General features: G+C 42.6%; 1 protein-coding gene across 5 annotated transcripts in view; it reads left to right on the top strand.

Moving 5' to 3' along the window:
- LOC134529426 (epidermal retinol dehydrogenase 2-like) overlaps positions 1 to 25,313 on the top strand; it is a 79,801-nt gene extending 54,488 nt beyond the window's left edge. For 3 of the 5 annotated variants that reach the window (XM_063363491.1, XM_063363494.1, XM_063363492.1), the window contains 2 exons: positions 2,057 to 2,170; positions 24,646 to 25,313. In XM_063363491.1, the coding sequence (XP_063219561.1) occupies positions 2,057 to 2,170; positions 24,646 to 24,922 (391 nt within the window). In that variant the 3' untranslated portion in view covers positions 24,923 to 25,313. Of the gene's footprint in view, positions 1 to 2,056; positions 2,171 to 23,257; positions 23,397 to 23,873; positions 23,911 to 24,645 lie in introns of those variants that run through there. The other 2 variants (XM_063363495.1, XM_063363493.1) reach the window with 2 other exon arrangements.
- Positions 25,314 to 27,022: the final 1,709 nt, after the last annotated feature.

Genomic DNA, 27,022 nt, shown 5'->3' with positions numbered 1-27,022 from the left:
GTATCCATTACTCACGGCCCCTGACTCATGCAGCCAGATGGCGCCAGTACCGCACGACACACGTCACAGCTTGGGCTAAAAATTGACGCTTGCAAGGCATTCGTTTGCTTATAACTCGTCAGTACGTGTACATGTTAAGACGAAAGTGGCCGTGTTAGTTTGAATTCATAGCCATCTAAGTACGTCAAATATAAATATAATAATTACTAATAAGTGCCCATCAATAGTTATGCCAGAAACAGCGAGAAGCGGCTAAAAAGAGAAGAGAGGAGGCCGATGGACCCTGACCACGGGCAGCCACCTCGACTGAACGGTCCCGAAGACATAGGGAGCTCGCCAGATTGAGGCAAGCGCAGGAGCTACACTCGTACCTTAATGCTGCTGGACCAAGCGGATTGTCGCGGCCCAGAGTTGAGTCAGCTGAGTCGCCTGAGATAGACGTAATCTCCAGCCCATCAATGGTCACCCTGGGTGGCCAGGTTAGGCCCTACTGTCCGAGCGCTTCACCTCAACCGGAGCAGTTTGAACGGTGCGTCAGAGTATTCTAGGCGATGGGAGTTGGCCACAGAACGCTTTAGTAATTTGTTTATGAACAATGTGTTTGGCCACAAGTGTGACCTATGCGATCGATTGTGGTTCTTGAAGGACTTGAAGCCCAATTCTTGAAGAATGTGTTCCCTGGTGAGGATACGGTTCGCTCCACGCTCTGCCGGAACGGCTCAGATGTGTGCAGACACAAACGGGTGCCCTCTCTGAGCAGGAGTGATGGGTACAGCTACCCGCCGTACCCTTCCCATCAGCCCGAAATGAGCCCAATCGAGGAGAGGCTGGTGTCGCTGAGACTGCCATGCATGCAGATACGCCGATTACGACGCGCAGGCCAGTACGTAATCGCTTGCCAGGTTATCATATACTCGTCGACGTCAACAATATGATGCAGACCCTGCCGCGTCAGTTGGACGACGAACATGTAATAAATGTAAATATTAAGAGGGCCATCATGCATAATTCACCGTTCTTAAGCGGTGTAGTAAGGAAATGTACAGTGAATATGTGGCTGCGATATTTGAAAAAAAATAAAAGCCGCTCTATCGAGAGAACAATATCACAGTCCACTGGGTCATATTGGAGCGTGGCTTCAGCAGCCCAATCTCAGGCCTGAGCAGAGAAAACTAGCAAAGAGCTAAAAATGCAGCTATCGAGCCATTGGATTGCCATCGCGTGTCAGAGACTAAGATTAGTTACGCCCATCAGCACACTATGCTATGGGACGAGGCTAAATGTCTCTAAATCGCACCTGGACAGAGATCGAGCCCACTCAACATCATATACGATCGTCAAGTCGAGGAGGAGAAGCAAGGCAGTTTGCGGAGTGAGAAAGGGCGACGCCAGATACGATGCATATGTCGGAAATCAGGCGTTATCGATAGGCGCTGCGTAATCCCTCAGCATGTGCTGTATATGGCAATGAAGATGTTACGACTGCCGGTGATGGAGTGGATTAACAATACTTTCCAACATTTCGCCCGCACTACCAGACGATAATGTCCTGTCTGGGTCACATTGAGGACATAGTCACTGTATAGGTGTATACTCCCAACAGCACGCGCTTCGTAATCAGCACCGCGTAGACACACCAGCGGCAGAGTTTTAACAATGTAGTAACATTCCTCACAGGGTCGCTGCTCAAATACGGTGAGGCGATGAAATTCCACAGCCTGCAGGGCGAGCTCAATGTGCCGCTCGATTTCATCGGGGACTTCAATCTGTCGCCTACAGACCGAGAGTGGCTATACGAGTACTTACGTCAACACTTTAGACTGGAGTTAGCAGTAGACACGCACCAACAGACCACGCTCAGAGGCGCATGCCTAGATTTCTATTGGTATGCATTCTAGCGTGGCTTCAAATAATAGGCCTAATATTAATTTTGTAGGTGTCTGTCTATATGTTACGTGAGAAATAAGCTGACAAAATGTTTTTTGTCTGCTTAGCTTATTTAGTACTAATTCTAATTCATGGCTGAAAGCAAATGACAATGGTCTTTTATTTACAGATTTGACCGTTTGAGCCCTGGCTATGTTTCTGCTGAGATCGTTAAAGGGATACTCCAAGAGCGAGAAATGGTCAGCGTGCCACGTTTCATGCTGTTTTGGATTTATTTCATGAGGTAAGTTGTTTGCTACAGGCAGTTTGAGTCATTTAAAACATGCTCATTTCGAATTCCTTTGACTGGAACATTAAAAAGCTGCTTCTTTATCAGTACTGTGCACATTAAAATTGCTTTTTAATCAATATATTTACTTGAATGTGATATATGTACTTTTGTGTAAATCAATCTTCTTGTCTTATGCCGAAATGCTTAGTGAGTGACAGCTGTTAAAAACACATACTGAATACAAATATGCCCGAATCTGGAACTATAACTAGGGAGTGGAAAAATGCTGGTTCAACAGCCTCTATCGTAGACACCACAGTCCTCTACACACTGAGGTAAATATCACTTGTTCATTCGGCCCTGATTTATGAGATGTGTGAAGTGGATTGTCGTGGATTCGTTACTTCCTTGACTTCTCATTGGCTCACAGTCTTCCAGATAAAATATGTGCCAATTAAAGTAGCAGTATAAAGATACAATGGTTGTAATTCTAACCGACCGCGAAATGAATCCGCGAATTTTCTGGTCCCTTACACTTGACCACAAGACCAGAAGTCAGAAACAATGACCATTGCGCCATCGAACCCGACAGTAGGGGTACTTGCGGAAAGCAAGGATATTCGTTAATAAAGCTCCACGAACTTGAACATAAAGCTCAAAAACGACCTCTGCCCATTTGGGATTACGTTCGTGTGTGCGTGGAACAATGAAAAACACATGGGCATGATTTGCTCTCAAATGAGCCATACATTAATTCACGCATTATATTTTATTCATAACACTGTGTGTCTCATGATTTCCACGAACTCAAAGAGTTATAAAATGGCAAAAGGCAAAACGCATTTGAAAGCGAGGTTCCGCATATTTGGAGGGAAGTCCAGTGGGTTAAAATCTCTGAAGGCACGAACGATTGAAAAAAATTGGCTTCAAACTGAGTGTGACGCATACTTGTCACGATAATATCACGGATTAATTTCACTCCAGGCTAGCTCAACTTGAAGCAGATATGTATGAGCTTAAATTCTACTTTTCTACCCAATGAATCCGTGAAACAATCGTGTTTTTCATCATAAATGTGACCTACTGGGTTACTAATTATTTTAAATTAAATGCATACTCAGGTTTTTTAAATCTATGTTAGAGACCAAGAAAATTCGCAGATTCAATTGGTGTCTGTGTAAAATTTAAAGTCATGTATTTTCTCTACCCATATATGCTTGCCTTATTGGCTGATACATTACTGGAAAACTTCTTTCGAGTGAGTCATCGTGATTCGGTCTCTTCACTGCTAGTTGGTGAGTAGTCTACAAGTGGGCGTCCTGCACCTCAGTTCTAGGCGAGGAGCGAACGAAGCCAAACGCCATTTTGGATTGAAACGTCACGAAGGCCATCTTTCATAACCTTGACCATTGACCATGACATCCGAAATTTGCCAAAAAAACCAGCTCAAAATCTACAAATTGGCCAAACATGCGCCAAAATGACTGAAAAATTTCCGTTTTCAGGAAAAGAATCATGTCATAAATCTCAAAAAAAAAATCCGAAAAATAAAAAATTCCCCTTTTGAGGTCAAAATTCCCATCTAAAGGGAAAATTTTCCATTTAAGTCAATAACTGCAGATGGCTGGAAAATTCTTAAAATCAGCTTAAGACTCTAGAAACAAACCACCCTAAGCTGTGAGATCTAGCCCTCGGTTATTAGGATAATGTCTTGACAGCCATTTTAAATTATGATGTCTCATCAGCCATCTTAAAAATCTATTATTATTAACATAGACATTCGGGAAAATTTTGAAGTTCATAAAAATGTATTAAATAACATATTTAATAAAATTTAATGATAAACATACTTCCTACGGCATGGAGTCCTCGGTTCAAACTCGGATAGGCAAAATAAAAACGGCTACAGATCCTTCCTCTACGGAGGCTACCAGTAGACCGACCTCCCACAACTTTCGTCAAAGAATATATTGCGTCAGGAAGTATGACATCATGGTTGCCATATTGAATTCACCATCTTGTTTTTGTTAGCTAGAGTCTGGTACTTCTATATTATTTTAATGTTTATCTGCTAGAATAGAGTATTATTTTAAACCGTGGCATCAGCCATCCGGTCGGCCATCTTGGCTAGCATAACGAAAATCTATAATTATTAAATTTTGAATTCGAAATAAATAAATTTGCATATTAATTAAATGTTTGATTCGATCTGTTTCAGTCATTGGCTCGAACATTTGACCATGAAAAAAAAAAATTTTAGGGTTCAAATGTTTTTGCAAAAATAAGTACCTTTTCAAGAAATAAAACCACAGATTTTTTACAAATAAAATTTATTTCTTAAATTCTACACTACTACAGGAACACTTGCGCAAGTTAGCATATATAATAAACATTTAATTATGCATTGGATTTAACTGGCTAATTCAGCTTCAATTTTTTACTGAAGACAAGGTCCAACCAGATCATTTGCTGACATAGTCTTCCTCTTCCCGACCGAGTTTCTCGTTATTCCGTATAACAGACTCTTCGACGTCACACGATAGGTAAAGAGCAGTATTCATAGACTTAAAAGAGCACTTCTTCACTTCGTCCTTAAAACGGATATGGTTTACCATATACACTGTCCAGCCACAGGTTTTATTTTTAATAACCGTGTTTGCTACTTCATCAGTAAACTGATTACGTTCTGCTCGATATCGTTAGTAAAAATACTAATGATTTTTGACTTACTAAATTTATTTAAATATTAGTTGTCTTTGATCATTCAACGAAATACGGATTAAGCTAGGTTTACATATTATCATTTATCTGTAATGCACCAAGCACAGTTTTGGGTTTTGATTCATGTCCAGGGGCCATTGCAATCGTTGCTGAACACCTGATTGCTTACGCATACGAGTCACCAACCTAAACCGAGGTGGAAGAACTGTCTTTAGGTAGTTTCACAGTAGGCACATGAATTTCACCTATACAGTTTTACGCATATTGCCTCAAACTTTCAATATGTATAAACCAAACATGGCACTAATCGCAGGGAAACTTCATACGAGAAGTATTCTTCAAGCATTTACTTTTATCGTGTCTTTATGCATCATGGGAAAATGCGTATGACATATACAGTAGCTGCAAGGAAACCTAGTCGATGAAGATGGAACTTTCAATCCCGAACTAGATGCTAATGTTACTGATGTTGTACTGAATCCTGGTGTTCTCTAAGGCACATCGATACATCGCTATTGCACCGAAACTCTTACTTTCTGCCGCCCCTCACGACATTTTTACGTCATCAAGTGTGCTTTCATATTATCTTTTCTAGCAAATTTCTAATTGCATTTCTCACAGACAAACCTTTTGCGGGGGGTGGGGGGGGGGGGGGGGAATTCTTAGCACAATCTCTCTATTCGTGTCGACGAGTGTATTACTGTTGCTCGAGAAAATCTTGTCATAGTAAAGATATCGATGATGGGAAGATGGCGATACACATTCAGTGGGCACCATTTATGTAAGTGTTACTGAAGCCATTGAGTCTCCTTCGTTGGCGAAACGATCTTTAATGTGGTTTCCTCTACAGCCAACACTGTAGGAATTAAAGTCTCTTCTGCTGGTGGAACCACGCCTGATTAAGTCTCCTATAGTGTTGTTGGTGACGACGATAAATATTCCATCGGGATCTGCGTTGCCGTTGTCGATGTCATTACGTTTCCTCACGTCGATTGTACACAACCCAACATGTTTTAAGTAGCTGCCGTCGTTGCCGTCGACGATAGTAGAACTTCCATTGAGATAGGCATTAAAAATTTTAGAGATGCCATCATGGTCTTAGGAATAGTATCCTACGAGTTAAAATATATGAACCTTACTCCGACGTTGCCAGTAAAAAATCGAGAGTCGCATCATCATGTCATCACTTATATACTCACGGTCGCAGGAATAATATGCGACTCAAAACAAGAACCATTTACATTGATAAATAAGACCAAACAACAGTAATCTTTATTTTTGCTTGAAAATAATACTTATATTGTCTTTAAATTAAGATTTACTAATCAGATTCGAACATTGCTAGAAGGCTGCGAGGCTTCAGGGCTACACGTCTACAGGCCTACAAGCTACACGACTACAACAGCCATAAAGAAACATAATCTTCGAATAAAAATGCCAACTTAGCGTGTTTTACGCTTACTATAGGACCAAGAATCCCTGAAAAATGCTTTATTCTTAATACAAGAGACCAATAGTTTTTGATCCATTAGACATTCAATGAAAAGGACGCGTATTTAGACGTACTTCAACTCAGTAGTATACAAATGGTACGATACAATCGTAGGATATAGTAGGATACGATCCCACCAGTAGGATACACTCTTTAGGATATGATCTTAAGGATACGATCGGTAATATACGATCCCATTAGTATGATACGATCCATTCTGGAAGGTATGTTAGGATACCATTCCATCAGTAGGATACGTTCGATAGGAATCGATCCCATTAGTAGGATATGATCGATAAAATACGATTCCATTAGTAGGATAAGGTAGAATAAGATCCCATCAGGTGGATACAATCAGTCGCAGGATTGGGTAGGATACAATGCACATGTATCCAACTGCTCTAACTGCTTCAGTTGCTCCAAATGCTCCAAATGCTCCAATTGCTGCAATTACTCTTACTACTCCAACTCCTTAAATTACTCCTACTGCTCCAATTTCTCAATTTACCCCCTTAGCTCTAACTGCTCCAACTGCTCTAATTGTTCCAAATGCATTTGGCTCCAACTGAATTTGGCTCCAAATGACTACAATATCTTCAACTGTCTTTAGCTAAAACTGCTCCAACAATATTTGACTACATCTCCTGCGATAATTTGGGCTACATCAGGCTACAACAACATTTGGCTACAAGATTATGGCTACAAGAGTACGTCGCAAAGAGACTATAAGTCTACAAGACTATGTGGTTACATGGCTACAAGACTACGATGCTACGAAACTACAAGGCTACAAGACTACGATGCTACGATACTACACGGCTACAAGGTTACATGGCTACAAGGCTACATGGCTTCAAGGCTACATGGCTTCAAGGCTACATGGCTACAAGGCTACATGGTTACAAGGCTACGATGCTACGAGACTACAAAGCTACAAGGTTACAAGACTACATGGTCACAATGCTTCGAGGCTACAGGACTATAAGGCTACATTCTCCAGTTACAATTTCTTCATTCAGCAGCGAGAGTTAGTTAAATAATGCAAAAAAACATGTTGCAAAAACAAAAACTTGTAGATCCGATTCTTTCCAACAGTTGCCACCATATGCTGTGTTGTACAGACAGTCACTCTTTTATGTGGGATGACATACGATCGCAAGAGAAGGAAGTCTTCGCTAGACCTCAAGGAGAAGGAAAATCGTCTTACATGATATTATTTGTCAGCTGTCTAAAGAAAAAGCAATCTGCTGAGCAATAAGTATTTTTTGTTTGCTTGAATTCCATCTAAATAAAACCTTATTACTTTTAATTTGATTCGAAGAATTCACCAATTAAACAAAAAAGAATGAAAATGTGTGTCTTATTTCGAAAAGATTTGGGCCTCACCCTAAAAGCGCATTGAACTGGTTCGAGCATGTTCTGAATATAATCAGGAAGTTACTAGCTACGCTGCATTCTTTGAAACATTTCAGAAATTTTCTTTCTGAACATATTAAACAATATCTTGTTCAGGCACTCATATTTCCTTGATTAGATTACCGATGAAAAAGCAAACAGACTTCAGAAAATTCTAAATGCATGCACCGTTTTATTTTTAGTTTAAAAACATGATAACACGTCTCTCCTTACTACGAAAAGCTTTCATGGCTAAGACTAGACGAAAGACGAAAACTACCCAACCTACTTCTCTTTAAAAACGTTACACATTCAATTTCCCGATTTTGTCTCGCAATAAAAATTCACTTCCTAAATTCCCGTCACAATATTGGTCATCGTTCCAAAAACAACTTGTCTTTTTATTTCTTATTCATCACTCCAGCGCCTGTTCTAAATCTTTCTCTGTATTTGCAGTGCGCTCTTGGAATGCACTTGAAGAGCCAGTTATGCAACAAATGTCACGTTCGTCTTTAAGGACGCCTGTTATAAAATAATTCAAGAAAAAATAAAATATTGTAAAAGTGGAATAAGAAGTGGATATGATCCTTATTTTAAAGGGATTTATAAAGTGTGTGTGTGTGTAGGTGTGTGGTTATTTTTATTTTTTATAGGTTATTAATATTTAATCATAAGTTTTACGAATAATAGTGTTAATTTTCCAATGTATTTGGCATGAGTTTTGTTAAAAAAATGTTCTATAAATTTGTGTCCTGTATTTACAATTAAAAAATGTATCGATTATGATATCAGTAACACATATTTAATATATGTTCTTAATGTTTTATTACTTGCAATTTTTTGTTTATTTAGTTAGCATTGTATTTTGTAAATTGTTTCTCATGTTTTGTTTACTGTCTTTTATTTAAATACCATAATTTTGTATGTTTATTTTGTGGTAACTTAACATTTAATTGTATAACATGTCTGTGGTTAAGTGGTAAAAATAGGCGGCACGCCGTAACTAAATCATATTATATAATTCGACTAATAAATAATTAAATAAATTCAAGGCTTCATGTTTACGAAGCTAAATGGTTACAATGCACCAAATGCTCCAAGTGATCCAACCGCTCCAACTCCTCCAAGTGCTCCAGCTGCTACAATCACTTCAGCTTCTCCAATTGCTCGAAGTGCTCCAACTGCTCCAACTACTCCATGTGCTCCAAATGCTCTAATTACTCAAACTGATCCAAATTCTCCAACTCCTTCAATTGCACCAAGTGCTCCAATTGCTTTAATTTCTCCAACTGTTCCAAGTGCTTCAACTGCTCCAATTACTCCAATCGCTCCAAATGTTTTAAACGCTAGAAATGCTCCAATCGCTCCCAGTTTTGAAAGTCTCAAATTTCTCTAAGTGCTCCAATTGCTCCAATTGATCCAACTGCTCCAATCGCTCAAGCTGTCTTTAGCTCAAACTGATCCAATGACATTTTACTATGAGACAACAGGGCTGCATGGTCACGCGGCTACAAACCTACGAGGCTACAAGTATTAAGGGCTCCAACTGTCTCACATAGCTCCAATTATCAGCGAGAATTATTTATCCCATGCAAAAGAACCTACTGCAAGTAGTTCCGATTCTTGCTAGTAGTTGTCGCCACGTGTTGTGTTAAAGTAAACATTCATTTTTATTGGGATGCGGGATGCTCACTCACGATCGCAAGAGGAGGGCTTCACTAGACCTCAAGAGGAAGGGCAATCATTTTGCATGGTAGGGTTTCTCAGCTTTAGTCTGTGTATAAATCATCTGATAGTGAAATTTTTTTCGATTGTATTCCACCTGATAAAATACACTGTAAGTTCTTATTTGGTACCATAATTTCGTCAATTAAACGAAACTCTGAATACAATAGCATGTCTCAGAATAAATATAGCCAGCGAGTGTTTTCTCACTAATAATCTGTAGCACACAGAGATCACCAGCAGTATTCTTACCAGAAATACCCAGGAGCACACGGAGAACATCAACACAAGTCTTTTCAGGCGTAATCAGGAGCACACAGAGCTAAACAAACGGAAGTCTTAAAAATCAAGTTTTTGAATACATTTTAATGTATGTTTGCATACTTAATATAATAATATACCTAGCATAGCTATATACATTTTATGCATACACATATTTGTAACATATATATGTTAATTATATTGTTACGATTTACCGCAGGTTCGAAAGGATAGCCCAATTAAAGATTTTATTACGCTACACAGTTTTATTGATGGCCACTACTTATGTCACTTACTACTAATCTTCTAAAATTGGAAATAATCAATTGCACTTAAAAAATAATGTTGCTTCCCCAGTCACTCGTTTTCACACACCACACACCTCGCTGGGCCGCACCTCTGGCACAACTCTCGCCGCAGCACCCCTCTGGATCTCCGCTGCGGGACTCCGTCACCGCACTCTGCCGCCGCCGACGCACTTGCCTCCACCGAGGATCCACCCGATGCCTCGCTCGGAACTTCGCTCGGAACTCCGCCGCGTCCGCGACACTATAGCCCGGAACTGAACTCTTCGCCCTGGAACCTTCGTCCAGGGACTTTGCCTCTCTATCGCCCGGAAACTCCACCGCGGGAAAACTCCCGACTTCACTCACTCACTTACTCTCTGCCCTGGAACCTTCGTCCAAGTACTTAGCCACTCTGCCACACCCGCGGCACTATCGCCCCGGAAACTCCGCCGCGGGAACACTCCCAGCTCCCTCGAGGCCGGCGTCCCAGGCATATATATGTATGTATATATATATATATATATATATATATATATAGCCCAGGCGCCTTCTCGGATTCGCGAGTGCGGCTGGGGCCAGTCGCGTCATTCTGCGCCGACCCGACGGCAGAAATCTCTCGAAACACGTCTGTCAGGTGTCAGTTACATGTCAAAGGCAGGGCGTCGCGCGGGGAGTCATGGGAAGGAGGGGGAAAAGCGACAATCCTTGATATTTTCCAGGCGCGCGCGGCGCATCTCATATTGCGGCGCTCGCCAGCCAGCTCTGCACCTGCACATGTCGCGGCCTTGCTCACGTCCGTAAAAATATTATTATTCAAGGCACATCATATATATTTTTTCATGTAAAATTTACTCACCTAGATATTTTAAACCATCTGATGGTTTTCTCCTTGTGCTCCCGATTACAACTGAAAGACTGCTGTTGGTGTTATCCGTATGCTCATGGTTATTTCTGTAAAGAATACTGCTGGTGCTTTCCATGTGCTGCCGGTTGTTTTCTGAGAAAACAATCACTGGGTGATTTTTTTTTGTCCGATACATGCTATTGTATTCAGATTTGCGTTTAACTGACGATTTTATGTTACCAAATCTGCACTTTCAATATTTTTATCGGTTGGAATTCAGTCAAAAAAAATCATTATTATCAGACGATTTCTATACTAACTAAAGCTGAGAACTCTACACGCAAGATGATTCCCTTCTACTTAGATCTAGCTAAGCATTCCTCTTGCGATCGTGAGTGAGCATCCCGCATTCCACATAAAAAAAATATTACTTTACTTCAACACAACACTTGGTGACAACTGTTAACAAGAATCGCAACTACCAGCAGCAAGTTTTTTTTGCATAAGATAAATTAATTAACGCTGTAAATATAGGTATTGTAGCTAGTTGGAGCCTTGTAGACTTGTAGCCGTGTAGAATCGTAGCCTGGTAGCCCTATAGTCTCTTAGCCTCGTAGCCCTATAGTCTCTTAGCCCTATAGTCTCTTAGCCTCTTAGCCCTGTAGTCTTGTAGTCATGTAGCCAAAAGTCGTTGGAGCAGTTGAGCAAAAGACAGTTGTAACAATTGGAGCAGTTGGAGCACTTAGAGAAACTAGAGCAATTGGGGGACTTGTAGTAACTGGAGCAGTTTGAGCAGTTCGAGCACTTAGAGAAATTGGAGCAGTTGCAGCACTTGGAACAATTGGAACATTTGGAAATATTGAAGCACTTGGACCAGTTGGAGCACTTGGTGCAGTTGGAGCACTTAGAACAATTGGAGAAGTTGAAGCAATTGGAGCACTTGGTGCAAATGGAGCAGTTGGAGTACTTGGCGCAATTGGAGCACTGGGAGCACTTGTAGTACTTTCAGTGGTTGGAGCAGTGGGAGCACTTGAAGCAGTTGAAGCACTTGGAGTGATTAGATAAATTGAAGCATTGGAGCAGTTAGACCACATGAAACACTTGAAACAGTAGTATGTGAATAGGGCTACTGGTCATGGCGCCAGGCGCTGGTTTTGGTATCGGTGTCCGCCATCTTGGATTGTGAGGTCATGGCGGCCACCTTGGATGAGCGTAACGGGATATAGTGTAACGGGACACAGTGTAACGGGACACCGCGTAACAGGACAAGTAGATCACGGCCGCCATCTTGGATTACCCATGACCTTGACCTTTGTACTTGACCCAGGCAGATATTTTGGATCCGCCATACTGGGTCTGCCATACTGGATCCGACATATTTAAATCGAGAGCCCCACTCATTATGATGAAAATTTCGTCTCTGCAGCCATATTGATTTTTTTCTGTTCCACTGGAGGCCACCATTTTGGATACTGTCGACTTTATTTCTGCTGTTTGTTCCTAGAGAGCGACAGCTTCGCTCTTGATTTTTTCTGTTCCACTGGAGGCCGCCATCTTGGATACCATTGTCTTTTTTCTGTTGTTTGTTCCTAGATAGCGCCAGCGTTGCTCTTGATTTTTTCTGTTCTGCTGGAGGCCGTCAACTTGGATACCGTCGACTTCGTTTCTGGTGTTTGTTCCTAGAGAGCGCCAGCGTCGCTCTGTCACATCACATAAGGTCGATGTTCCATTAACTTCCATAGTGATTATTGTCCTTATCGACATATTAAATTTAATTTTTTTATGCAAAATACATTGGAAGCGCTGTGATTTGAACCATCACAGCTCTGAACTTTAGGTTGGAAAACATACGCCTTCATCCGCACGGCCATCGAGACATTTACCAGACTAAGAATTAAATAAGGTATATATAAAAATAACATGCATATTCAGACTTGTATTTTTTTTTTAATTTTAAGTAATAATAGCACTACCTGTTCGAGACAGAACCACCATCTTGTATTAAGATGTAACTGTTGCATTATCGTTACGGTCGCCATCTTGAAAATCTGTAATTTTTATGTTAGATGAACTGGAAAATTTTTAAAAATCATCAAAAATTTTTTTAAATCGAATTAAATAATAAAAAACTTAAAAACCACTGTTACACTTAAAGTTACGACCGTCATATTGGATCCTATTAATGTTGCATGTTTCGTTACTCCCGCCATCTTGGTTGAGTACGATGCCATCGTTACACTTTATGTTACGACCGTCATATTGGTTCCTATTAATGTTGCATGTTTCGTTATGGCCGCCATTTTGAAAATCTTTATTTATTATCCGATTTTAATGAAAAATAGTTGAAAATTCATCAAAAAATTAACTTATATGAATTCTGATTATATCGATTCCCGTCCTTGGTTAGAAACTGGTGAAGGCAAAAAAAAATAAAAAAAACATCAGATCCTTCCTCCACAGAAGCCACCTACAGACTGACCTACCAACAAAATCAAGGTATACATATATCGTCAGCTAGTATGACGTCATGTCTGCCATCTTGTCTTCGTCCACTGGAGAATATCATCTTGTTTTCGTCTGCTGGAGTGTGCTGGCGACATGCTAGTATAATTTTCTGTACACCATACCTTTAACCTCGTCTGTTGGCATTGAACTTTGTCTTTGACCTTTACCTTGAACATTGACCTTGACCTTGCACTTTGACCTTGACCTTGAAATTTGACTTTGACCTTTGAAACTTGACCTTGAAATTTGACCTTTACCTTGATATTTGACTTTGACCTTGACGTCCATCATGGATCCGACATTTTATGATCAGTACATGCTACCAGGAGCTACCACATGCTAGTGGTCATTGCCTCCATCTTGTTTTCGTCTGCTGGAGGACACCATCTTGTGTGTACTCGTCTTATCATCATGCTAGTTTTATTCTAACCTGCTACAGTGAAGTAATCATTTAATATTACTGAGGTGCCCGTCATCTGGAAAATTGGGCGCCATCTTGAAATCATGTAATTATTTAGCTAGAAATGCGGGAAAAATTCAAAAAATCTCCGAAAAAATCAACTTTTAATTTACAAATTGAACCGATGGATTGCTGCCCTTGGTTCGATTTTTAACCAGTGACAGGTGTAACTAAATATTAAATAAATTTTAGATTCTGTTTTCCATTACCTTTCGCGGAATTTATTACTCATTCACTCTACGAAAAACAACTCAAGACAATATACCAGACCAACGAATTAAATACAGTGCCGATTAGCCTAACATAAAAGTCTAATTTTTCGTTAATATGAATAACCTATAAGCCGTTCATGTACAAAGTCATACATACAGGCCAATTGTCTTCAGACCATGAGACCGGCACATAAACAATATCAGACGTCTAGGCTAGTTAGTCATTTCAGGACCGCAATACCTTCTTCGCCGTTAGCTTATTATATTCAATTAGTCCATCGTGAAATCTTTATACATACTAAAGAGCCAAGTGACTTTGAAAAATATTCTAGTAACACCAAGAGGTTTTGAACTAGTAAATATTCAGTCACAACATATTGTAGTACGCGCAATCATCAAAAAGGAAGCACCGTCAACGGAAAGGCAGCACATTTGGAAGCACCGTCAACAAAAAGAAGCACATTTTGGAAGCACCGTCAATGAAAAGGCAGCACATTTGGAAGCACCGACAACGAAAAGGCAGCACATTTGGAAGCACCGTCAACGAAAAGGCAGCACCGTCAACGAAAAGGCAGCACCATCAACGAAAAGGCAGGACATTTGTCATTGGCTACAATATTCATTGGCTCCAATATTCATTGGCTCCAATATTCATTGGCTCCAACAGTCTTTTGTCTCCATCAGTCTTTTGCTTCCAATCGACTTTTGGCTCCAACACGCAATGTACGCATAGTACGCGCAATACATGCAATTTACACGCAATAAATTTAATGATCACACAGTACACACAGGAAACGAAATGAAGAAATAGTACACACAGGAAAAAACGGAATGTACACACAGTACACACAGGAAACGGAACGTACACACAGGAAACGGAACGTACACGCAGGAAACGGAACGTACACAGTACACACATTAAACGGAACGAACACACAGGAAACGGAATGATCACACATACAGTAGCGGAAACACAGGCTTAGTTGGTAATCAGAATACAAGAAATAAAACATACTTTTTAAATATAAATAATTCATTTATTTTTCAATAGTACACACATGACAGTTAAACAAATGATTATTGTATGTAGCCAGCTTTACGCAGTTCTTTAAGTATGGACGATACTTCCTCGATATGCGAGTAGTTTCCTCTACGAACAGATGCCACCAACAGTCTTAGCCAGTCAACCAATATGTTTGGATCATTCCTTGATGTGTAATCAATCTCTTCTGCCACCATCTTCCTTGCACGTTTATAATAAATATTATGATCTATGGTGTCTTCCGTTTTAACACCAACCTCAGGGTAACATTTATCATCGAGCCAGTGATCATCACAAGCTTGATCAGATTTATTTATTATAACACGTCGTTTCCATCGTTTTGGTCTCAGTACACCATCACTGTCTTCGATCTTGCCTGCTTTAGGTGCTTCAGCACAGTCTTCGATCACGTCGCCAGCTTCATAGTCACTGTAGCAATCACTGTAGAAGGCATCGTCTTCACCCAGATTTCCATAAGAACTCGATATCGTTGATGTCGAAGTGTCTTCATCGTCTTCATGCTTCCTTTTTAGGAGTCCATCATTTTTACAAAGTATGGAGGATCTACTGAATATAGGCTTGAATGTATTCTCACTTTTCACGGTGTTGATACTTCCATTAGTTTCAGTCTTCCCGAAGCCATCAGCATCCTTCAATTTATGTTATTCGTCACGATCGGGTGAGCTAATACCATCTCGCTCAGGACAAGGAAAATTATTGTCGTAATGCAGATCACTCTTCTTTAGTGTAGTGGATCAATCGTTGTCCTCTATGACGTAAGTAGGCTTGGCTTTACACGTTCTACCATGTCTTTTTAAGCTGTCAATTCGTGTTAACAACCTGCTACACCGATTACAGCTTAACATTTTGCGTAGTGGGTTTTTAGCACAATCATTCTTCTCATGACGTCTAGCATTCCTTCTCATGACAAAATCCTTGCCACAGTATCTACAGCGGCTACCTTCCGATTCAGCTTCACATAACAAACCATGATCCATGGTATCTTCTGGGACTAATGTTAGATACAAACTGACAGTTTCCCAATTGGAACCATTTCTTAAATATATTGTTTTAAATATTTCATAAGCGAGAATTAAGTTATCCAATGCAAAGCAAATTGATGCAAGTAGTTCTGCTCGTCAACAACAGATGTCGACACATTTTGCTTGCAGGTAAATATTATTTATTTTATGTGGGATGCGGGATGCTCACTAACGATCGCAAAAGAAGGAAGGATTCGCTAGACATCAAGGAGAAGGAAGTTCGTCCTTCGTGATAGTGTTTCTCATCCGTCTTATCAGATATTTTAGGACTGAGTAATTTTTTTTGAAATCATCCTTATTAAAATGTTGTCAGTTCTGAATTAGTACCAGAAATTAACAATTTAAATGCATCACAGGATAAAATGACATAACTCATTATGTAAAAAGTCCTTCATGCGGAGATCAATTTCTCATCTGTAACCAGACTTGAAGCTACATAAGCAAGTAGCCTTGTAATCTTATAACATAATGCTGCTGGTGCAGTTGGAGCAAAAGAGAAAATTTCGATGAAGACAGATGTGGCAATTGGAGCCTTGTAGTCGAGTAGCTTCGTAGTAAAGTACTCATTCAGACTTGTGGTCCTGTATCCTCGCAGTCACGTAAACTCGTTTTATAAAGGCTTCGTAGCTCTGTAGTTCGCAGTCTCGTAAACTTGAAGATTCGTAGTCACGTAGTCCACTGAACGGTGCTATTGTAGTCAGTTAGAGACATTAAGTTTCATATCCACGCGGCCAATTAGTCATGCAGCAAAGAAATAAATATTATTTACCTGCAAGCAACACGTGGCGACATCTGATGATGAAAAGCGGAACTACTTGCAACAAGTACCTTTGCATGAGATAAATTAACTCTCACCACTGAATGTTGCTATTGTAGTCAGTTAGAGGCGGGAGTGGACTTGGCCTCTCTGGCTGTGGGCTGGAGAGCAGGTACCCGGGCCTAAAAACGGGCTGTAAACTGCACGGCGAGGTTTCCCCTTTAGCCTTGTAGTCGGTGAGGAGATTCAGGCAACCCCGAGGTCTCCTCTGCCTGCTCTAAGGTATCCACGGCTGATAGGAAGGTGATTGTCGTTTGAGGTGTCGGAACTGTTGCCGGTTCTAGTATCCGAGACATGAGCCATCAAGTCCACGGAAAGGGTGTGTGATGCGATTATATAGCCTCTCCACACCAAGTGGCAACCCTCTGCCTCCACGTTGGCACCGCTGTTGGGGGAGGATCGTGGTGACTATGTTAGGAGGGTTTCCCCAACCACTGGTCATAGCACCTCTCTAACTAAAGAGGGCGCTGCCGGGTCAAACTTTGCCACAGTGCATCCTCAATTGCATGTATGAGACCGGAAATGGTGAAAGGGCTGAATCTGCGGGCAACAGCAGATGCGATAGAAACCTTTCCGGGGGGTTCGACGGCTGAGCCTCGGTGCATCGGTCCCAAAGGGCCCCATAGTGAATGGATCAGGCTCCATGGTAAAGGAGTTCGACTGGGTATGGTGGTTACGGTGTCGGGCGACCGGGCCTAAAAACGGGCTGTAAACTGCACGGCGAGGTTTCCCCTTTAGCCTTGTAGTCGGTGGAGGTACTGAGGCAACCCCCAGGTGCTTCCTGCCCAGGCACTGTGATTGCCATTTTCCAGCTGGGGTTGACGGCGGTCGTCGCCTGACGAGTGTGGTCGCATCCGGGCCTTAATCGGCTGTAAACCCGCCGGGCCGAGGTACGGCGGGTCGGAGGGTTTCCCGAGGCGACGAGGACACCTCGTGGCTGCACTCTGAAGCGCGGTGGTCTGGTCAAACTACCGGCGAACAGTCTGCCGACGAGACCAAAAGTTGGTCGTAGTACGGGAAGAATCCATCATGTTTGAATGGTTCCCCGCTGAGGTTTTCTTATGGCCCAGGATTCTTGGTGAGGTAGGACTCGTACTTGGGAGTGGTGCCCCGAGTGCTTTAGGGGCAGGTATCAGGGTTCCCTAGCCCATTGAAGTACCGAAGTTGTGAGCGACGAGGACAGCTCCGGTAACCAGCCTAGACAGCTGGCAGAGGTTGGGTAGGCCTCCACCGGACCGCGGGTTCGCTGGGTGATTGAGGAGTCCCAGTGTGAGGCGGGAGACCGGGGTAGGCGCCAGAAGTGATAACTCCTGAGGGCTAAGGGAGCATCCAACTTGCTGGTTAGCTGAGTGGAGTAGGGGGCCGGAGGTGGTGCATAAACTGAGATGGGTAGCCTCAAACCCTTTGCATAGCCAAAAGCTCTAACGCTCTTCCTGGTTGCGTATGCGGCGTATCCGCATCCACGCCCGTGGGGGCCCCAGGGCGATAAGGCGTATGCTAAGAGCGCTGGGTTAACAAATTAAAAGGGGGGAAACCCTTCTCGTGACACATTGTAGTCAGTTAGAGTCATGAAGTTTCATAGCCACGCGGCCAATTAGTCATGCAGTCTCGTAACCATGCGTTCTGGAAGCTACGTAGCGCGATCACGTAACCTTGAAGACTCGCCATCGCATAGTCTCGTAACCTCATGGCTCGTAGTCACGTAGTCATGATGCATTGGAGCCTCGTAGACTTGAAGCTACGTAAGCAAGTAGCCATGTAATCTTATAACATAATGCTGGTGGTGCAGTTGGAGCAAAAGAGGAAATTCCGACGAAGACAGATGCGGCAATTGGAGCCTTGTAGATGGTCGTAACATAAAGTGTAACCGTGGTTTTTAAGTTTTATATTATTTAATTCGATTAAATAATTTTTTTGATGATTTTTAAAATTTTTCTAGTTTATCTAACATAAAATTTACAGATTTTCAAGATGGCGACCTTAACGATGTGCAACAGTTACGTCTTAATACAATATGGGGGTTCTGTCTCGAACAGGTAGTGCTATTATTACTTAAAATTTAAAAAAATACAAGTCCGAATATGCATATTATTTTAATATTTACCTTATTTAATTCTTAGTCTGGTAAATGTCTCGATGGCCGTGCGGATAAAGGCGTATGTTTTCTAATCTAAAGATCAGAGCTGTGATGGTTCGAATCACAGCGCTTCCAATGTATTTTGCATAAAAAATTAAATTTAATATGTCGATAAGGATAATAATAGCAATGGAAGGTAATGGAACATCGACCTTATGTGATGTGACAGAGCGACGCTGGCGCTCTCTAGGAACAAACACCAGAAACAAAGTCGACGGTATCCAAGATGGTGGCCTCCAGTGGAACAGAAAAAATCAATATGGCTACAGAGACGAAAATTTCATCATAATGAGTGAGGCGCTCGATTTAAAGATGTCGGATCCAATATGGCGGATCCAAAATGTCTGCCTGGGTAAAGTACAAAGGTCAAGGTCAAGGGTAATCCAAGATGGCCGCCTTGATATACTTGTCCAGTTATGAGTTGTCCCATTACGCGGCGTCCAGTTACACAGTGTCACGTTACGCGGTGTACCGTTCCGCGATGTCCTGTTATGCTGTGTCCCATTACACTGTGTACCATTACATTGTGTCCAGTTACGATCATCCAGATGGCCGCTGTGATGTCACAATCCAAGATGGCGGACACCGATACCAATACCAGCGCCTGGCGCCTGGGCCAGTAGCCCCATTCACATACTACTTGAAACGTTGGAGCAATTGTAGCAATTGGAGCGTAAAGGATCACATGGAGAAGTTGGAGCAATGGAGTTTGGAGAAGTTAGAGAACTTAGAGGAATTGGAGCGGTTGGATCACTTGGAGTAGTTGAAGCACTTGAAGCGATTAGAGCACTTCTAGCAATTGAAATGGACGGTTCACTTGGAGAAGTTAGAGCAATGGAGCTATTGAAGCATATGTACCACTTAGAAGAATTGGAGCGGTTGGATCACTTGGCGCAGTTGGTGCCTTTTTAACCATTTAGCCTCGTAAACATGTAGTCTTATAGTCTTGTAGCCAAATATTGTTGGAACAGTTGAAGTCAAAGAAATTTAGAGCTGCTGGAGCCTACCGTCTATTGGCGATCGTATCAATCTGACAGTATTGTATCCGAGTTTAATGTTCATGATATAATATGCCCTTATCGTTATATGCGCATAGTCAAGCCTGTTGTATCGTTTGCTACTGATTGGATCGTATCCTACTCCTACGATCGTATCCCTCTGGTGAAATCGTATGCCTCTGGTGAAATCGTATCCCTTTCATGAGGTCGCATACCTCTAATGATATCGTATCTCTCTGATGATATTGTATCCTTCTGATGAGAACATATGCCTCAGATGATATTGTATAACTCTGATGGTATCGTATCCCTTTAATGAGATTGTATCCATCTGATGAGATCGCATACCTCTGATTATATCGTATCCCTCTATGATATCTTATCTCTCTGATGAAATCGTATCCCTCTGATGAGATCATATCCGTCTGATGATTTTGTATCCTTCTTAAGAGATTAGATTCTTCAGATGTAATTGTATCCCTTTGATGATATCGCATTCCTTTGTTGAGATCTTATCCCCCTGATGATATTATATCCTTTCTTTTTGTCGAATGTGCGACAAGTCTGTAGTGAGAACATGATTTTTCTCGTGGTTTGGATTCGCTTTGCTTTAACACCTGACATTGGACATGACATGTTTATAATTTCGGTCGAATATTGACTAAAATTATACATCTTGGTTTTGAGACGTCTGATATATACGCCTGACAACGCATATTATCATTTAAAATGTTCACCGAGTATCGAAAAAAGAAGGTCTTGTGTTTCAGATTCGCATGGCCTGTATGAAGATTTGTTGTTTCTTATTTTTCGTGCGATGTTTTTGTAGCATATGTCCTGATTAATTTCTTTGTTAGATCACATTCACTACAGAATTTTTCAGGCGCAATTGTTACATTCGTAGAGTAGTTTTCTACTCTCGTTCCTTATTTTGTACTTTGCAGCAATTCCAACAAATACTATTCATGTACCAGATAATAATTTAAAGACGTTTTTACTTGTTAGCGTGATGATTGAGGAGTGGTGCGTTACGTGTTTTGAACGAACATCTATCTGGCCTCCTGACGTTTCTAGAAGCTTGCAAATCTCTCCCCACGGGTGGGGTCAAAATCTTCTTGCCAGCAGTGGCAGACGAGTCTCGTTCGTTCTACCTCGTGTATATATTTAAAAACTTTGTGGTAAACAAGCTTGTATATTTATATTTAGGAAAAAAGCACGCAATTAAAAACTATTATGTTGCTGCTATGCTTTTGGTAGGTATCGAACACACCACCTTCATTAGTGATTGGCACTTTGTGTGTGCTAACTCCTGTTCTTTCATGCGATATTGATGTTGTTTAGTTATTATATCCCGGACCTTAGACTGTTTAATATATAATTAATCAATATAATTAACTCTATACAACCTCGTATCAAACCATGGACATAATTGATTAAATTAATCACTTATAATCGGATTATTTTATGGTTTTTGGATTTTTTCCCCAACATTTAATTTATAATTACAAATTTCCAAAATGGAGTTCAATATTTCATCATCGGCAAACTGGCGCTAGTAGATAAGGATATTTCACCATATTTGTTTTTTACCTAACATAAACAATTTGCATCGAGAGAAGTATTAAACCATGGACAGGCGTCGATCGAGCCAATCAAAATATATTAATAAATTATTTTTGATGAATTTGGGAATTTTTCAGGATTTCTACCATAATAAATACAGATTTTCAAGATGGTAGCCACGTCAACTGCCATGACGTCATGCTAGTTGACATAATATCTACCTTGGTATTAGTGGTGGAGGGGTTCATTTTGTCAGTAAATTCCATGGAGGAATTTTCGATCGTTATTTTTTTCCTCACCAGGTTCGAACTGAGGACTCCATGATTTGTAAGTTTTTATAATAATTTTTTTAATTCTTATTTTAATAATTTATTATAGATTTTAAAAATTCTTGCGGAAATTCTAGCTTAATAATTACGAAATTTCAAGAAAGCAAAATTGTGGCAAGGTTCTAGAATATAAGATAGCGGGTGTGACTAAAGCATGATTTCTATAAACATTTTATTTACAGTGTAACTAATTATATTTTTAAAATGTTCATGCATAAATTACATGATAACGCTCACCGACAATCAAAGCGAAGATTGAAATGGATTAAGTAAACATTTAAAGTATTTTTTAATATTTCTTAGAATATTTTGGTCAAAAATTAAAGAATTTCATGTTTACCGTCAAGGTCATGCATGAACTCTGCTGGGGAATTTGGGGGAAAATGCCCCACTCTGAAGAAAATGGCCCACTCTTATAAAAGTTTTACCTGTCTGAGGAAAATTGCCCTACTCTGAGGTAAATTGGCTGCTCTGGATTTTTTGAGTTAAGAAATGGGAATGTTTCCTATAAAGCAGAATTTTCTTATAGAAATAGATTTTTTTTTTGGAATTATGAGGAATTTTGAGTCATTTTTAAGGAATTATGTGAGAATAAGACACCAAAATGGCCGCCATGATGTCACTATCCAAGCTCGCGGACCGGCACTAGGCACCATACCCAGAACCGAACGTTGGGTCTGGCTAATCTATACAACTAGAAATAACTCAGATTTCTGAAGGCACGAAAGAGATTGTAGTACGGAATCAAAGTCCATACTTTTTTTAGTAGATTTGTAATAGTAAATTAGTAACTGATATATTAAATTATTCATAAGTTTTACCTCTTTCAATTAAATTAATTGATTTGGCATCTTTTAATTTAATAGTTGTGTCATTTGAATTATCTGCAACCTATTCCTGTGCATTTATCCCTGAGTCCAGCCAAAACAAGGACAAAAACATTATTTATTTACAAAAGCGTGTTCCAACTTTTAATTAATAAATTATCATAGGCAGTATTTTTCCCTTTAGCAGACCATTATTTCCCCAAGCAGTATAACAATTAGAAAACATAGAATAGGGACTAACCCCGGCTCCTCCTAAAGAAATGACTATGTGCGCCACTGCTTGCAGGTGCTTGCCGCAAAAAGAGCGACAATGCTGGCGAGAGGTGTTCTACAAGTGTGTGTACCAGGGAGATGACAAGCACCAAGAAGCTCCTGGTCGAGCAGTTAGGATCCACCCGTGGCTCCTCCTAGAGGAATGATCAAGTGTGCTACTTCTTGCAGGTGTCTGCCGCAGAAGGCGCGACACCGTTGGCGAGAGGTGTCTACAAGTGTGTGTACCAGGGAGATGACAAGCACCAAGAAGCTCCTGGTCGAGCAGTTAGGATCCACCCGTGGCTCCTCCTAGAGGAATGATCAAGTGTGCTACTTCTTGCAGGTGTCTGCCGCAGAAGGCGCGACACCGTTGGCGAGAGGTGTCTACAAGTGTGTGTACCAGGGAGATGACAAGCACCAAGAAGCTCCTAGTCGAGCAGTTAGGATCCACCCGTGGCTCCTCCTAGAGGAATGATCAAGTGTGCTACTTCTTGCAGGTGTCTGCCGCAGAAGGCGCGACACCGTTGGCGAGAGGTGTCTACAAGTGTGTGTACCAGGGAGATGACAAGCACCAAGAAGCTCCTGGTCGAGCAGTTAGGATCCACCCGTGGCTCCTCCTAGAGGAATGATCAAGTGTGCTACTTCTTGCAGGTGTCTGCCGCAGAAGGCGCGACACCGTTGGCGAGAGGTGTCTACAAGTGTGTGTACCAGGGAGATGACAAGCACCAAGAAGCTCCTGGTCGAGCAGTTAGGATCCACCCGTGGCTCCTCCTAGAGGAATGATCAAGTGTGCCACTTCTTGCAGGTGTCTGCCGCAGAAAGCGTGACACCGCTGGCGAGAGGTGTTCTACAAGTGTGTGTACCAGGGAGATGACAAGCACCAAGAAGCTCCTGGTCGAGCAGTTAGGATCCACCCGTGGCTCCTCCTAGAGGAATGATCAAGTGTGCCACTTCTTGCAGGTGTCTGCCGCAGAAAGCGTGACACCGCTGGCGAGAGGTGTTCTACAAGTGTGTGTACCAGGGAGATGAAAAGCACCAAGAAGCTCCTGGTCGAGCAGTTAGGATCCACCCGTGGCTCCTCCTAGAGGAATGATCAAGTGTGCTACTTCTTGCAGGTGTCTGCCGCAGAAGGCGCGACACTGTTGGCGAGAGGTGTCTACAAGTGTGTGTACCAGGGAGATGACAAGCACCAAGAAGCTCCTGGTCGAGCAGTTTGGATCCACCCGTGTCTCCTCCTAGAGGAATGATCAAGTGTGCTACTTCTTGCAGGTGTCTGCCGCAGAAGGCGCGACACCGTTGGCGAGAGGTGTCTACAAGTGTGTGTACCAGGGAGATGACAAGCACCAAGAAGCTCCTGGTCGAGCAGTTAGGATCCACCCGTGGCTCCTCCTAGAGGAATGATCAAGTGTGCCACTTCTTGCAGGTGTCTGCCGCAGAAGGCGCGACACTGTTGGCGAGAGGTGTCTACAAGTGTGTGTACCAGGGAGATGACAAGCACCAAGAAGCTCCTGGTCGAGCAGTCAGGGACCACCCGTGGCTCCTCCTAGAGGAATGATCAAGTGTGCCACTTCTTGCAGGTGTCTGCCGCAGAAAGCGCGACACCGCTGGCGGGAGGTGTTCTACACACGCGTGCACCCGGAGCCAGAAAGCACCAAGCTCCTGGTCGAGAAGGAAGGGACTACATTCGTGGGAGCAGCCCTGGATGCGAACGCGAGCGTTGAGGGTTCGAGAGGTTACGTCAACGAGGCCAACACCATCGAAGAGCTGGAGGACTGCCGCGGTGACCACAACTCGATTCAAGGAAGCTTGGACGATAGTCAGTCTCAGTCTCAGATTGTGACCGTTAGGTTATAGACAAACTCCACAGGACTTCCATTTTTTTTTATCCTTGAGTGGACATTCAAGCTGTTTATTGACATATTGCTGTATCTTATTCAGGGGCGCAACAACTAAGTTTCCAAAAGGGGGGGGCAATATACCTTTTTATAAAGAATCATCGATCCCCTCTATTGAAGCAGGGGGTCCGGGGGTCCTCCCCCGGGAAAATTTGTATTTCAAGGTGGAAAATGGTGCTATTTAAGCAGTTTTATTATCTAAAAATTGATTACACAGCACTTTCTTTGCCCCCGTTTGCCCCCACTTCAAGGTTTCAGAGGGGGGGCAAAATACCCTTGCCCCCCCCCCCCCCCTGTTGTTGTGCCCCTGATCTTATTAACATTGGTTATTATAAAAAATAGTTTATAAATTGTTGTGTTCATTGGGCACACCTGATTTGCACAGATTCGTTGACTTGCGGTCGGACAGGAAGGACTACCCAAATCGTGACGGGACGTTAAACAAAAACGGCCCGTTACAATTTCCTCTCATTAACGGCGTGGGTTTCACTCCGCTGTGGGAGAATTCCATGTGTCTGCGCTAGTGGTACTGTTCAGGTAGCAGGGGGTCACTTGTATCTCCGGCTCTGTCCCGCATGGTACCTCTCTTTCTACTAGGCTTGGGCATTCCAGGGTAAGATAATCTCCAAGGTCCCGAGAAGGAGGGCGGGCTGCCATGTTGCCAAACGTAAGCGCTAGCAGGTAGAGACATTCTTGTAAGCGAGGTCATTCATCTTACCTTTCTGTTCGAAGACATCACCGGTCTGTATGTAGCCGACATCCCCACAGCGCCGGACGTTTGCGTGCAGCTCTTCGAGGACGACACTGCGCTGTGGGCCACAGGCGCAGACATCGAGCAGCGACTACAAGGGAGCGACTACAAGGGTACCTGCAGACCTTCGAGTGGTGGCTGGAGCGCTGGAGGATTCAGGGCAACGCCAACAAGTCGGCAGCCATCATTTTCAATCTTCGCAGGCCGGTGCCCCCACTGCCTCTAGAACTTTTCGAAACGCCCATTCCTTTTGCCGCAACAGCAAGATATCTAGGCTTAAATCTTGATTCCGACCTTACCTGGCAGCATCACGCAATCAGTAGAGTGGCTGAATGCCAAAAGAAAGTAGGGGCACTCTACGCGCTGTTGAATGGGCGAATGCTGCCAGACAGGACCAAGCTACGTATATACAAAGCAGTTGTCCTGCCCGCGATGTTGTATACTATTGAGGTGTGGGGTTACGCATCCCGTCGAACAATACAGAATCTACAGGTAGCACAGAACCAGGCACTACGATTGGTAACAGGCATGTACATGTATACTCGCATTACAACTCTTCACAGGCTCATCACTATGCATCTCATTTCACAACTCATATCCTCACGCAACATTAAGTTATATGACACTACTGGGGCACACAGAAACGCCTTAATTCGCGAACTGGGCAGCTACGATCCGGAGGAGGTCGTTAGCTATAAACGCCCTCGGCTCACAACACCTTGAACAAATCGCAGAGAGAGCTGAGTCCGGCCTGGTCTGCTGGCCGCGCACAGATCCCGGTCGGCGGGAACACCGGGGAGAGTCAAGAGAAGCACCCCAGACATCAGAGCCAACCCCGCACTCACGCTTTCGAGGGGAAAGGGGGAAGTAACACCATCAACCCACAGCATGCTCCACCTCAAGGCAAAAACAGCGGGTCTCTCGGGGATGATCCGGCGCTCCGGGAACAACAGTGTGCACCCACTAGGGCCTCGACCCAGGTCCACGTAGAGGCTGCAGGGTAGAGAACAAGCAGGCAGGCACTGCACCCAGGAGTGCTCACAGGTGCGGGAGATCCTCCAGGGCACAAAGCAGACAGCCGGACAGCTAGGGTCACCGGCGAGAACCCAGGACCTTACAAACCAAGCATCGAGAGCAGGGGGAGGACGGACAGGGGCGCCGACTCTCTTACCGCGCGACTGTGTGGACCAGCGGGCGCGGTCGCACGATTGGTCCATGTGCATAAACAACACATGACTAATAGACCTTTTGGAGTGTGTCAGGGGTTCCAATGGTGGCCTCCGAAGAGAGAGATAGAGACAGTTCTCT

This window comes from Bacillus rossius, chromosome 2 (genome assembly GCF_032445375.1).
Source record: "Bacillus rossius redtenbacheri isolate Brsri chromosome 2, Brsri_v3, whole genome shotgun sequence".
Classification (NCBI taxonomy): Eukaryota; Metazoa; Arthropoda; class Insecta; order Phasmatodea; family Bacillidae; genus Bacillus; species Bacillus rossius.
The sequence above is the reverse complement of the archived record's forward strand: the minus strand, read 5'-3'. Positions and strand labels throughout refer to the sequence as shown.